The following is a 15041-nucleotide window of genomic DNA, read 5'->3' as shown; positions in this document are numbered from 1 at the left end:
TTTTAAAGAAACTCTTCCACAGGAATATTTTAGCTTTCTTCAATGTGAATGTAGGTTTCATTTCCTAAAACATTCCAACTATTTATTTCTTCTACCAGTTTATTTTATTAAGCAGTTATAAAGCATGCAGAATTTTAACTGGTCTTATACATCTTAAGATCTTGGAACAAAAATATAACATCAAGGTTTCAAACATAAATATTATATTAACCCCACTTGTCCTATTATAAAATTCAGGCAAATATTAAATATACTTAATTTTGCAACCAAGCTCTAAATTATAAAGTCTAGATATAAATAATCATTCCAGGAATAAAAGGCAAAATCACAATATTCAAATATACGATTCACAGAGAAGCAATCTTTTTTTCACAGCAAGCTTAGCTTTGGTATATTTAAAATCTTAAAATATTCAACGCAGCATTTATAGTACCATTTTAACAACTGCTTTACTGAAGCATGACAGTAACCTTTTTCTTTGACTACCCAACATGACATAAAGCTCACCATTTAAAATATTATAAAATACTATGTATAGTTTCTTAAGCCATATAAGAGCAAGATTGAAAAACCCTAGGATTTCTACATAGATTTAGGATTGTTATTTGTTTGGTTTAATTTTGGTTCAATTTCTGGCCTGATTTAACAAGTGGTTTTGAGCATATGGCATTTGGAAGCATAGTAATCAAAGAACAAAGGATACTATTTTTTAACATTCAAGAAAGAAGGAAGAAGTAATCAAACCTGCTGCAAAATAATGAAATGTTCTGACTAATGGAATAATGTGTGATGGAACAGGTAGAAATCTGAAAATGCGACAGAAAAGCAGACCTCTTCTTAGAACTAGATGCTGAGTTTGTGCTGACTCCAGGAGGAATGTCGCTATAAAAAGAGTCGCCATCTCCAGGCTTTTTTACATAATCTCCCTGGGGTAACTGTCTAAGGCATAATAAACATTTCAGAGTCAGAAAACAAGACACACACATGAACACAGACATATACAAATATTATTTTAGGAAAAAAGTGGTAGGGATAATGATCTACATGAATCAAATCTGTAACAACATGTAAGATTATTAATAAATGTGACAAGTTAAAGTCATTCTAACTTGTAGAGGTCAGAAATGCAATCACTGAAGTCTATACAGTCTGGATGAATAAAGCCTTGCTTCAGCGGAAAAATATGGAAAGATGAGGTTTTTCATTGTAACTTTATTATACTTGGAGATGTTGACGGAAGTTTTGACTTAAAAAAAAAATGGTGCTGAAGGAGACATGTTGGGACAAACAGTCCTTGCCCCAAATAAGGCATAATTCTTTCACTGTGGCTGGCCAATAAACTATTTATGAATTCTAACCATTATATAATATAACCTTAAGACCAATTAAGTCTTAAAATAACTGATTTCTAAGCAATTTTCTATAAGTTAATCCAAATAAATTCTTATTGGAGTAATCTGTTCAATTTGCAGCTTCATTGTTCATTTAGGAGAAATATGAAGCTGAAAGAGAGTCAAACACCAAGCAAAAATGTAATTCTACAACTGCACAGAAGAATATGTAAAGGGAGATCATTTAGCACAAGGAAGAAGGGGTTGAAATAAAACCTGAATTCTTGTTGAGACTATAGGAGGACAGTTGCTGGGTGACCTCAGTTCTCTATCTCCACAGTAGAAGGAACACCACAAAGGATGATCTGTTTAATCTGTACTATTACTGACCCCATGGGCTCTGATTTTGAATTGGCGAAGATCGCAACAGATTTTTATCACTTTCCCGAAGGAAGGAGTGTAGAAAACTCAGTGATGGACCACCATGTCAACCTCAATAGCTAATCTGATCATCTGCCAATGCCTCGCCCCCAAAAAGCCACCTGCATCCAAAATTTGATTCAGTTCCATTCGGTACTGTTGTGGGAGGTGCCACAAACCGGTGCTGGATTGAGAATTTTAAACAAATTTATACTTCAATAGGCCTCTAACAAAGGCCAAATTTGCTAATCCTTTTTCTACTTAGTTTTTCCTTAGTTTCCATGCTTACCTTGGTTACTTGCTGATGCTCAATTCTATCTTAAAAAATGCCACTTTCAGATGTTTGTTTCCTTGTACCAGTTTCCATTCTGTTTGAAATGTTAATACTTGGTCATTCCTTCTTTTGAATGACTCAATACCTCTTTCATATTATTTCAATCCTATGTAATTACACATAGCCCCAAATCTAAAAAAAATTTTTCAACTCACTGAAGCACATATATTAATTTGTGTGATCCTCCCCTTTGAAGAAAGTCAAATTTCTCGTTTGATCTATAAGACTAATTTTACCTAGAACCCTGTGATATGTATTCTTTCAAAATATTTTTAAACCCTTAAGTGGCTTCCGCTCATAACTAACTTTTTTCTTTTTCCCAGTATATTATGAAATATTAATTTTATATAAAAAATAATACAATTTCCCCAAATTCATAGTGTTAATACAGGACAAATCATATATATTGTTATGGAAGAGATCTTTAATCTCTGGAATCACATTTCCTGCCTTGCCTCCCATGAGTCCAATATTCTGTCAATGCTTGAAAAACAAATGATCTCAAGAAACTCAGAGTTCCCTATGTCATTTCAGGGAGGAAACTTTCCTTTCAGATCATGTTAATATTTATAAAAGAATGCCAAAGATGGGACACCTGGGTGGCTCAGCGGTTGGGCACATCTGCCTTTGGTTCAGGGCATGATCCCAGGATCTGGGATCGAGTCCCACATTGGGCTTCCTGTGAGAAGCCTGCTTCTCCCTCTGCCTAGGTCTCTGCCTCTCTCTGTGTCTCTCATGAACAAATAAATAAACCTTTTAAAAAAATAAAAAGAATGCCAAAGAATATCTCATCAATATCACATTTCCAACAATATAATCTATGGTTAACAATTCCTTTCTCATCATTACCTTTAATGATAATCTGTGTAAACTGATGAGATATGCCTCACTAAATTCAAATTAAATAAAGACAAGTGCCAACTACACTTGACCTTTCTATTAATCTATCTCCCAAATTACCTTCTCTTTATGTGGTTCTGGCATTCGTGTATTTACCAAAGGCTCACTTGGCTGATGCTGCAGGCTTAAATGGACTACCTCTCATGATGGATGGGCCTAGTTTTGTTGTTGGTTTTGTTTTTTTAAAACTATGAACATTTTACCATTCCTTCAGTGTAATTTCTCTGCAGTGCATGATCATCTTTTACACAATGCACAAAAATCCTAAATGGTAAACATAATATAAACTGTGGGCTTCAGTCAAGGGGTTGGAAGGGAGTTCAAATTCAATGAGCTTCTGGGGCATGGCTTTATTTTTATCATGATGGGCAGATTAAATTCTTAGCTATCGTTAATTAGACTCTAAAATACAGAAACTAGTTTGCATTCTCCTTAAAATTCCATAAGGAATGCATTTAACTTTCTTCACATAGTAAATAAATAAAAATATCAATGACAGATTAAGAATTTTGTTAAAGATCTCTTAAGAATAATTATTTAACATTCTTCACTGTCCAGAAATGTACCTCTTTTTCAATATCCATTGCAGATTATAATGAAGTTATTTCTTCTTGTTTAACCTTTAGTGAAGATAAAGACTATCAGGTCCCCATGATCAATAAAATAACATTTCATCATTGGTTATATAAGATCATAAATGACTAACTGATTCTTTAAAGTTTTTTTAATTGAATTTATTTTTCTAGTCTTTATGGCTTTCTTCTTAAATTTTGCTTGTTTCATGGAATTTTGAATCAAGAAGTGATTACTACATTAGGTGGCCTGACTGGTGCCAAGTTTTGTCATGGGATCATTACCTCATATTTCTGACATTATATGCAAATATTGTAGACACGCACATGAATTTTTGTAAATAATGACCAAAAGATAATAAAAAGTTATTTAACTGAATTCTTTTTCCTCAGAAAGGAACTCTGTTATGATGGAAATCTGGTCTTTCCTTAAAGGGTCCAATGAATATTAACATAAATTAATATTTTATATTATATATTACATTTATACTTACATAAATATATATATTTAACTTTAATCCTTACACAGACTTAAAATGAGAATAAAATGAAAAAAAATAAGTCTTAACCTCAATGCTAAAGGAGGCATTTCTCCAATGCTTTGCTGGTGTCTGTCTGATATTAGAATTATTTACTGTTTTAAGAATATTGTGTAATGTGTACCAAGTCACACTGACAGATGCATGAATATCACTTAAATAATAATATAAAAACAAACTAACATAGTTTTGAAAAAAAGGAGGGAGGGAGGTTCACAAGCAGAAAATAGACTGGCTAAAACAGGTGAGAGAGAAAAGAAATGGGAAAGTGGGTTTCTGCTTAAGGTAGAGATAGGAAGATATGATCTTAATTATTTATTCTATTTCACATTAATCATAATGTATGTTCATTTCAGACAAAAAATATTTCAGCTGAATATGGATGTTTTATAAATCCAAGGTCAAATTAATGTTTTCTTACTCTATTGCTACTTGCAAACCTATCTGAAAACTAAAGCTCAAACTTGTAAGTAAATCTTGTTACAAAGTATACAGCAGTTCAGGTGCCTGGCTGGCTCAGTTGGTGAAGCATGAGACTCCTGATCTTGGGTTGTAAGCTGCAGCCCCATGTTGGGTATACAGATTGCTTAAAAATAAAATCTAAAAAAAAAAAAAAAAAAAACCATACAGAGTATACAGCTGCTAGATCCTAAAGCAATTATGCTAAAATATAAATGATACCATCAACTGAAAAAAAAAAAAATGACTCTTCTTCCCTGAAGATTCTAAAGAAAAAGATCAATAGCCATCCTTTCTAGTAACTACATGATTAATAAAAACTCTCCATGGTTCCTATGTTACATGGTTCAATGCTTCATAAGGTACCACTGGAAGATATAAAGTGATACCATTCAAAAAAAAAAAAAGTGATACCATTCATGCATGGGGTACTGCCTCTACTGTGCCCAGAATAGGACTTCTCTTTTTATCAAGCACTTTGTAAACAAAAAGAAAACAAAACAAGTGGTTTGCTTCTTGTCTTCTTGCAGACTTGCAATTAAACCTATCATGCCAGGTTATCAAGCTCCTTCACAGAATTACTTGCCTGACTTCTCCAATAATTTGAAAGTTATACCTTTCAAGCATTTGAGCCATTGTATCAGTAAGAATCTGATAACTGGCTACATGTTTAATACGGCCTTGCATTTAATATCAAAGCAAACCTTCCACCAGGTCCACCAATATGTGTGGGCCTCATTCATGTCAATGAATGCTTCCTTTCTCTTTGAGACCAAACACATCCACCTCCTTCATTTGAAGATTAGAGAAACACAGAGTCTTCAGAGACCACACACTAATAACTTCCCTTACTATGATGCTTTACAGATTACAAAGAGCTTTATCTGATTTTAAAGTTTAGTAATTTCCCAAGAAATCATATCCTAGCAAGTGATTTTCTGATTCCTTGTCACTTGGTCCTCCCACTATGGAACCTCAAAGGAAAACCTTTAAATTTAAAGATAAAGACAACTCAAAATTCTTATTTCTATTCGTAGCATCCTTTGGAACTGAACACATCTCTATCTGAACATCTGAAAATACTTTCATTAAGACTATAGATTTCTGAATGCATGCTTTGGTCCATTGGCCTTACCACCTGCTCTATAACCGATATATATTCTTAAAAAGGAAAATCCTTCAGAACTTTATACATTCACAGGGCATCTGGGTGGCTCAGTTGGTTAAGCATCTGTCTTCAGCTCAGGTCATGTTCCCAGGGACTTGGAATGGAGTCCTGCATGGGGCTCCCTGCTTAGTGAGGAGCTCGCTTCTCCCCCTCTCTCTGCCATTCCCCAGCTTGTACTCCTCTGACTCTTCCTATCTCTCTGTCAAATAAATAAAATCTTTAAAAAAAAGAAATTTATACATGATTTGCTGATCTAAAGTCCATTATTTGCTACTTCTCCGTTTTGAAAATTATTATACAAGTATAAGATTCATTAGCTATGGACAAGGGCAAAAATAAATAAATACTGTAATGAAATATATCAAAATACATAAATCTGTCGAAGACGTGACTCTCTCAAAATATGAACTAGATTCCAAAAGAGTAACCAGGTTGATAAAATGATGATACAGTAATATCAAGAGGCATGAAATTATATCAGACACATAAAGGAAACAACGCAAAAATGTTCTCAACTGTACCTATGCAGATATTGAGTTAAAATAAGAAGTTGGTACACAGTTTAACATATTAATAATTTTTTATAGTACTCCAGGTGAGAATGTGTCTTAGAGCACTGTTATAGGTTTGCTTATGTTACACATGTGACATTTCACTTTCCTTTTTATATGTCAGAAATATTAAATTACCTTATAGCCTTAGTTGCTATGGCAATGGCTGAGTCGTCAATATTTGATCTTATTAGTCTAATTTTATTTTTCATTGGAGAAAGCCACCAAACTTAGATTTTTGATATAACCGATCAAATTCTACCCAAGAGAAAACTTACATGATTCCAGCTCTTCTCCAGTGGTTCTAAACACAAGAGTTTTAAACACATCAAAAAGAAATCTAGTTTTTTTTAAAACGTAACTAATTTTGTCTCAGATTTATTTTTTCCATTAATGACAAGTTATTTAGTTTCCCCAGAGCTAGATGAATATTTTCTAATATCTATGTTAACTGTCTAAGATTTCAGTTAGTTCCCTATGAGCACATTTAGAGAGACTGAATGCCTAAAGTCTTACAGGGATAAGGGATTTTTAAATTACAACATGGAATGAAACAGAAGAATAAAGTTCAAAATTTTAATTTGTGAAAAAATGAAAGCTGGTTGGGGCCTAAAAAACTGTTATGTTTATTAAATTTTATTCTCAATCTGCCTGACATTTAACGGAACAGTGGGGAAAGTTAAGTGCGTATGAATCTGCACAGATATCTTGAGAACAAAACTAGTACTCTATGAGGTGCAAGATCTGGTCTTCCAGGATATTTTAATGTTTTGTGTCAGTAGCTAAGAGCATCAATAATTGTTTAAATGTGAAAAGTGTAGGGAATATCTCAATATGGGCGTTTTTATAAATCCACATGAATGCTCTGTATATCTTTTTATGCTGTTAAACATAGATTTTAATGTTATTATGAAGAGGGTGTCTGATTTCATGGGCTTTTTATTTAAAGAAAAATAAGTACACCAGACAACCTGAGATTCCAATAATGCAAATTATTTCCTTACCTATGCAATTACCTAATCAGTACAAAAATATTTTCTTATGCAGAGGCAAATAGGTCCATTAAATACCAGGACATTCTCCTCATCCCAACACTGTGCCCATATACATTTTATCATTTATGAGTGGAAGTTATTAATATAACAGCAACAAAAAATAAATTCCTTCAGAAAGTACTAGGCAATAAGATTGCTCAAAAGATGAAGAAAAGCCAATTATATAAACATGAGTGATTCCCTAACATAGAGGAAGTTTGTTTTAGATGGGGAAAAAACTCATTTCCATTTATATTACCATAAAAGTAACACAAGTAACTTCTATTATTATGGTATTGTTGGATGAAAGAACCATTAAAATTAAATAATGATATGTCTATGTTAAAATGCTACATCCCACAGCACCATTATTAAAATTATCCTTTCAAGGTCATGAGAAACAAGGTTGCTATATGATCACTACAGCAGAGTAACAAAGTCAGCATGATTTATAATTGCATGTATGAATTCCAAGGATGCTAGTAGGATTTAAACCTTTCAGTTATGTGTTCAGATTATTCTCATCACATACCTCTGTTCTCGATAATTTCTTTTCATGGACAAGAAGAAAAGGGAAAAAAAGAAGAATTAGTTACCTATAGAAGTATATTCAGAGAGAGCAGTAAACATGAAAGCTCTAGCATTCGCTGAAAGGTCTCCACTAGAGGATTGTGAATTGTAAAACTAAAATGTGGAATACAAACACAGTCACACACACATACACATACACACACACACACACACACACACACACACACACACAACCTCTTTCTCTCCTTCATCTTTGTAAGTGATACCAAAGGGTTAGTGACAATATTTTCAAATAACTATTTTTAATAGCATAAATAAGCTTCAGTTACTTAAGAATATCTGTTTTTGCAATATCAATTGTACCATATTAAACCTTTAGTCAGTAAAGTTCTAAAGTCAATTCTTATTCAAGTTACTTATATAAATTAACCCCTTTCATAGAAATAAAAATCATAATTCATTCCTTCTGGAATATATACCTCAAACTAAAGCTCTTCCTAAGAATTTCAAATAGGAAGATATGATTGGACACTAGAACATCTTATTTCATCATGGATGATATAGTAGAGAATTAATTCACAGCTCTTAGGGACCTTGTAAGTTATCACTACTTCCTGAAATTTTACACAGGAAATACTTCATTCAAAGTTTAGTCTCTGTTTTCCATTTGGCCATACACCAAAACAAAACTACATGAGTTTTAAAACAAACTGCTATTAAACAAAAGTGTATTCTAGAGGGTGCAGAGTAAGGCATCAGTGACTTTTAACTTACAACTCAAAAGGCTTCATTTTTAATTTTCTATCATGACCTAGGTAAGTGTGAATATTTTGAAGACATGTTAGAAAGGTCCAGTAACTTAGTGGGCTTCCTTCCCAGATCGAGGATGTTTCCATATCGATATTATTTGTACTTACCCTGTAAGTATCTTGATTTAATGATGAGCTCATGAGAGTGAAAGTGCCAATTTGTAACTTAACATCTTTCATACTTGAAACCATAAGGCGGGGGAGGGAATAAGCCTCAGAATCTTTCTATTCAGTATGTTTTACTTTTTACTCCCTCAGTCTGATTACCCGACTGGTCCATCAGGTCCAAATAAGTATTCCTCACTCCCTATTCCTGCCATTCCCTTAGTCCAAGGCTTGGAGAAGGGGTAGAAAGCTTAAAAGGAAAGATTAAGGAGGAAATGAATTCTCAGCTCCTAAATCCATTTTTGAATTTGAAATAGAACATGAAATTCATGAATTTAATTCCTGTAATAAAACTTCTACATTCTCATTCTATTCTTAAACATATTCTGAATAAGTTTAGTAGCATTAAAACTTCCATCATTTAGGTTCAAATTATTTACAAAGAGGATACTGTATGAATACAATTTTTGTCTTTTTCCTTAATGAATATGCAGAGTACATATATTCAGAAATGAAAAAAATAGTGAAATCTTAAAAGAATGTCATAAAAATAAGAAATAAGTACAGAAAGAAGTACTTAAATTCTACTTAAAACAAATGGACACAGGTAATATATTATTAGCAAGAGAAGTTTAGATTTCATATTTTCTGAAATGTAATTTTTTCCAAGATTACAAAAACATGAAATACCAATTTGCATCAGCAGGTGGTAAAAAATCACACAAAACAAAACTAATAATTTTGCCTTCCTTTTTTCATATGACCAATGAGACCACTGAGCTACTTCAAAAGAGCAAAGCTTGTGATGGCAATTACCACACAGATCTTAAATCAGGGAAGTCAAGGAAATAGTGTGACTCCAAGATGGGGCTAATTCACCTGAGGTATGAAGCAAGATCAAATGATAAATATTCAGAAAAGCCTTTCTTTCAGACATTTAATTTTATAACTCCAAATGTTTTGATGAAATTGACTCATGCAAATAGAAATATACAATATAGTTAATGGCCTATACATCAAAGAGGCCCCTAGGTATTGAGCATCTACAGGATGAGCTGCTACAGGATGAAGTACTCATTTAATCAAGACAAAGCTTTCCTACTGTGCTGTGCCTTCCTTTGCTGTCTGATGCTGTAGTTACTATGTTATGCTAAACTTTACTGTCTATGCTGTCTGTGTTATTTGTTAATATAGCTTTCCAGAAACACCATTGGATATTTTAATGCTTTCAGCATACAAAATTTATCTTGACAGTAAGCTAACTGCTCTCTCTTTTCTGCCAAAGAAACTCTTTCAGGGTTTTGACTTTACAACAAGCAACAGCCATATACACTTTCAAAGAAATTTCCTTCAATTGAGTTGGTTTAAGACCATGTCAGGTAATAATAATAATAATAATAACAACAACAACATCATATAATTATATAGTGCCTAGTCTATAGAAAGGTGTTGGTGTAATTTGAAGCCTAAAATATTCTAATTCTCTATTCTTTCAGTGAAGTAAGTCTGGCCCATAGTGGGGGGGGGGGGGAGGGAATGCTATAAAATGGGGTAATAGCCAGAATTTCTAGAAAAAATTGCAGGACCTTCAAATGGAAAGAAACACCCAGGCCTAGGAGTACTGACACATCGTTATCAGAGATCAGCAGAACAATGATTTTAAGTTGAAATGTTAAACAGAACTTAATGTTCAACATATTTAAGTTTCAATTTATTAAACTTAGATAAAATATTTGGATACTAAGGAAAATTTTTTACATTATAAGATTGAAGTACTTTAAAAGGAAACCAAACATATTAAATATATAAGTTTGGAACGTTTGAAGTCATCTACTTAGCTAAAATGTTCAAGGGGATTCAGTATTTAAATGTTACATAATTTGTAACTTTTTAAAATTCATAAATAAGAATCAAAAACTGATACACTGAATTTGAAGCTTAAGAGTTACATATTAAAAGTTGTAACTTACAGTTGATTCCTAATTTGAACAAATTAAATCTATGAACAGTATTTTCTTCACACACAAACACCCAATATTTAACCAATAATAGTGCCTCCCTCATACTGAGTGTGAAGATAAAGAAGTTTTGCCTCTGGCACTATGTAGGGCCACAGTTAGTAGTCACAGATATGCCTCTGCTGTTCTTATTGATAACTGATGTTATCACTGCTTTTGTTACTAAAACATCATGCTCCCTACATGACTGCCTTGCCTAGATTTCTGGGTATGGGTTTAAGTGACAAGAGCCTGTGTCACTAAAGAGCAAATCCACACAGCCTAGTGTAAGATTTAGACTGATTTTACCTCACATAATGGTCTTAAAACAATATAACAGAAGGGAGTTATCTTTTAGAATTGAAGGGAATTATCTCAAAATCTAAGAAAATAAAAAATTATTATTACCTCTAATCATGCCAAGAATAATCACTGGTTGCATGTTGAACCAGACTGATTTTTACCGCAGGTATATTTATCCAACAACACAAAACTTTCCAGGTGCTTAATTCATTTAGACAAAATGTCTTAAAGTTTTCAAGTTTATTTCAATAGTAATAATATTGAGACGTTTCACTTACTTATAACCCCATGCAGTTATTCCTAATATGAGGGCCAGCACTAAAATGGTGCCAGCGATTATGCCTATTATGATATTGGTACCAGCAACACCTACAAGAAAAAAAAGAAAAGAAAAGAAAACAATGGCGATCAGTGTGTATTACTGAAATTTTGACATAAAATTCCTTTAGGAATTTTATTCTCCATATTTGTACTCCTCACACTCACAAAATTATTTGTCTTACGAAGTGGGTATTTTTTCCCTTTAAGTCTTAATTTTAGAGAATACGTTTTTATTTAATTTTTTGAGCTTATAACTGACATAAAGTTGTATAAGTTTCAGGTGTACAGCATAATGATTTGACATTCATACACGCTGTGAGGTAAAAAAAAAAGTGGGTGTTTTCTAAAGGAACAAAAAATCAACCATTACTTAGCAATCCCCATCAATTGTTTGTTTACATAAATACTTGTTTACATTCCCTTTTCATTCTTGTCCCAGTGCATGGTGCACAGTTTTATTTCCCATGTAATTTTCTGAAAAATAACATGAGGTCACTGGACTACAAGAAGGAGTAAAGATAAAAAGCAAAAAGATAAAAACACTACTATATTGCCATAGCACTCTTTGGACAGGAACCTGTAGAAACCCATGTTCCTTTTGACCCTGACCTCTTCCTCGAGAATTCCAGAAATGTGACTGACACTAACACTCCATCTTGACAACTAATGCAAAGTCCTTATCACTCTCAGTTGTATGGGTGATATTTTGTCTCTCAAATGCAAGCTCATAAAGAGAGAAAACGTGCCTCTCAATTTATTCAATCAGTGCTCAGGTGATAGAGAATACAGGCACTGGGCCTCTAGTTCCCAGTCTTGGTAATGGTGGCTAGGGCATTGTAGAAAAGGGAAAACCAAAAGAAAAGACAGCATGTGGTGAGCATGAGTTGGGGCTGGTCAGGCCCAAGGGTGAGGCGGCCTTAGGCTGGCAGAGGGCCAAGGCAAGCCTGGCACTTGGATTCAGAAATGGCAGCGTGGTGTCAGTATCTGCTGTCAGAAAGGCCAAGATGCAATCTTTAGGGAGATCCTAGCAGTGTCAGCAGCCCAGGAAGTCGAAGGTTTGGTCAAAAAGCTCAAGTGAGGGCTCAAGAGCAGAAAAGGCAGATCAGAGGCCTGGCTGCTTTGCTGATAATGATTTACACCAGATGTTTAAATCACCCACATCTATTTCACTCAGAGCATCTCAGATCTTTCTTTGTCTGCTGCACTCCTGAAGCATCTTTTTGGATGCCAACAATCCGTAATCATGGGCAACTAGACAGACTGCAAATCCCCATGACAGAAGCAGCAGCCTCCCAGTCTGGGAGCCCTAAGCATGGCAGGGCACCTGAGGAAGCTGGAGGACTCCACCCTGCGCACATCCTCCATGGGATGAGTGGATGCAGATGCCAGAGGACCCACTGGCTCATTGGGTTTTCCTACTCTAAGGCCAAACATAGCAGTCTTTTCTTCAGCAATTTTAACAGGGATCAGTAAACATGGATGCTTAGCCTGGTTATTTCTAAGTAACATTATGACTTTCGACAAGTCACTTAAATCTAATGGACCTGAAAAGCCTCAACTTTGTGTATTAGCTGCTGAAAAAAGCTTCACACTACCTTTGCTAAAACTGAAGATACCAGAATCTTCATCATTCTTTGACCTCCCCTGATAAAGTCATCTTGGCTCAGATTCTTAGCCTGTTTGGATGATTACAATGAACATACTTCTTTTTTTCTCACCCTTTGGAAGTGAATGGACTTCAGGATTTGATCATAATTTAATGCAGAATAGTCAATCATGAAAAATGATAAAACAGTTTAAAAGGGGACATCTACCTCTAAGGCATGTGTTCTTTCAACTATCTGCATTTAATTTCTACTTCTCCATTTGGGCCACTCTAGCTTTTACATCTGCACCTGTTTATTATCCATGTCCTTAATCCCCCCTTCCAGGCACCTTGGTCAGGTTACTACTTCTAGAATTACCCACAGTTCAGTCTACAGAACTGGGGTTGAATAGAAATGAGATTCTATAACAAAAAATACTAAAGCCAACAAGATATTCAAAATTAATTCTTCAGGAGCACTTGGGTAGCTCAGATGGTTAAGCTTCTGCCTTCAGCTCAGATCATGATCCCAGGGTCCAGGGATAGAGATCCACATCTGGCTCCCTGTTCAATGGGAAGCCTGCTTCTCCCTCTCCCTCTGTCCACTGCCCTCCCACCCTGCTCATGCTGTCTCTCACATTTCTCTATCTCTCTCAAATAAATAAAATCTTTAAAAAATAAATCTGGTCAATTGTTTTTTTCTATTTATTCAATCCCCAAATAAAAAAATTCTCCCCTTAAGTTCAGAGTTAAGAAATAGGACTATTTTCTTCATTTAAAAGAAATGGTTTGTTGTCACCCCCCTCCCCAAAAACTGAAAAATCTCAGTCTGATGTAGAACAAGATAAAGCTAAATCACTAGACTAAGTTATATTTAATATTACACATGATTACAATAAAATGGAAAATATCAATTTCATACTGAGGATCCCAGTTGTAGATCATATTTGAACTATAAATATGATAAAAATAAATAAGTAAATAAATAAAAATGATCTGAATGAAACAATCTAAAGAGCAGTTCTCTTTCATTATGTGTAAAAACTATGTAACGGCACCAAATCAAGTACCTACCATTGCCAGAAAGAGTTATACCAGTCTTTGCATCATCATTGTGAGGGAAGTAAGTGCTACAGTCTGCACCTATCCAGTGTCTGTTACAAACACACTTCAGCTCATTACTGCAAATCTGAAATCCAAAATTAATCAAGAGTACAGGTCAACTCTTTGGTATAGAGGCATGAAAATTAAGCACTGATTTCTAACTGTTATATGGCTAGAATTTGATGGTGCTGAAAAATTATTAGTACTTTCTTCTTCATATCAATTACCTGATTTCCTACGTAAGTACCTAAAATAACATTTTCTAGAGATCAGCAGTTAGACCCGAAGGGAATAATGAATTTTAACAGGTGGAAACAATTCATAGTCTAAAAAGAAATCAATGAAATTATTGTTTTGAATTGCATTAACTTTATAGGAGAAAGAGTTTTAAAAGTAGGCAGAAATACAATCATTTGCCAATTATCCAATATAAAATTTTCTTTCTTCCAAAGAAAGGGTCTTTATACCAAAATTGTATTCATCTTTCAGGAAGCAGATAAGATAAAGAGAAATCCAAGGAAGAAAAGGGAAAGTCTCTTACAGTGGTCTAAGAAGAAAGTTTCACAAAGTTATAGCCCTGGCACCTCAACCCAAGCTTTAGAGATGAGCGACCTCCACATCATGGAAACCACAAACCCCTCAAACAAAATGTAAGGAAAAAATTTCACATAAAATGGCAATTTTTTAAAATTATAAGACAATAATCTATAGTCACTTATACATCCAGGAAACAGAATCTACACCTAGATCTTATATTTCAAAACAACTTTGAATGGAATGGGAAATAGAAAAGAATCCAATTAGGTTTAAGATCAGAAAAGTTCTTCAGGAGGTAAGTTTTCACTGGATCACTTTCTGTCTTTGCTCTGATCTAGTGCACAAGAAGATAACATACAGCCACATCTAAACATAACTATAAAATATGATAAGAAACTGCAGATTTCAAATTAATTCAATTATCAAATTTCTGCAGATTGA

The 15041-nt window shown here is 34.0% G+C and overlaps 1 protein-coding gene across 13 annotated transcripts in view; it reads right to left on the bottom strand.

Moving 5' to 3' along the window:
- The window catches only part of ADAM22 (ADAM metallopeptidase domain 22), a 220833-nt gene that overhangs the window by 16049 nt on the left and 189743 nt on the right, over nt 1–15041 (bottom strand). For 5 of the 13 annotated variants that reach the window (XM_041727581.1, XM_041727579.1, XM_041727582.1 and 2 more), the window contains 4 exons: nt 14034–14148; nt 11332–11422; nt 7841–7858; nt 745–939 (listed from right to left, as the gene is read on the bottom strand). In XM_041727581.1, the coding sequence (XP_041583515.1) occupies nt 745–939; nt 7841–7858; nt 11332–11422; nt 14034–14148 (419 nt within the window). The remainder of the gene's footprint in view (nt 1–744; nt 940–7840; nt 7859–11331; nt 11423–14033; nt 14149–15041) is intronic. The other 8 variants (XM_041727584.1, XM_041727585.1, XM_041727590.1 and 5 more) reach the window with 3 other exon arrangements.

Source organism: Vulpes lagopus, chromosome 13 (genome assembly GCF_018345385.1).
Source record: "Vulpes lagopus strain Blue_001 chromosome 13, ASM1834538v1, whole genome shotgun sequence".
NCBI classification, from domain to species: domain Eukaryota; kingdom Metazoa; phylum Chordata; class Mammalia; order Carnivora; family Canidae; genus Vulpes; species Vulpes lagopus.
The sequence above is the reverse complement of the archived record's forward strand: the minus strand, read 5'-3'. Positions and strand labels throughout refer to the sequence as shown.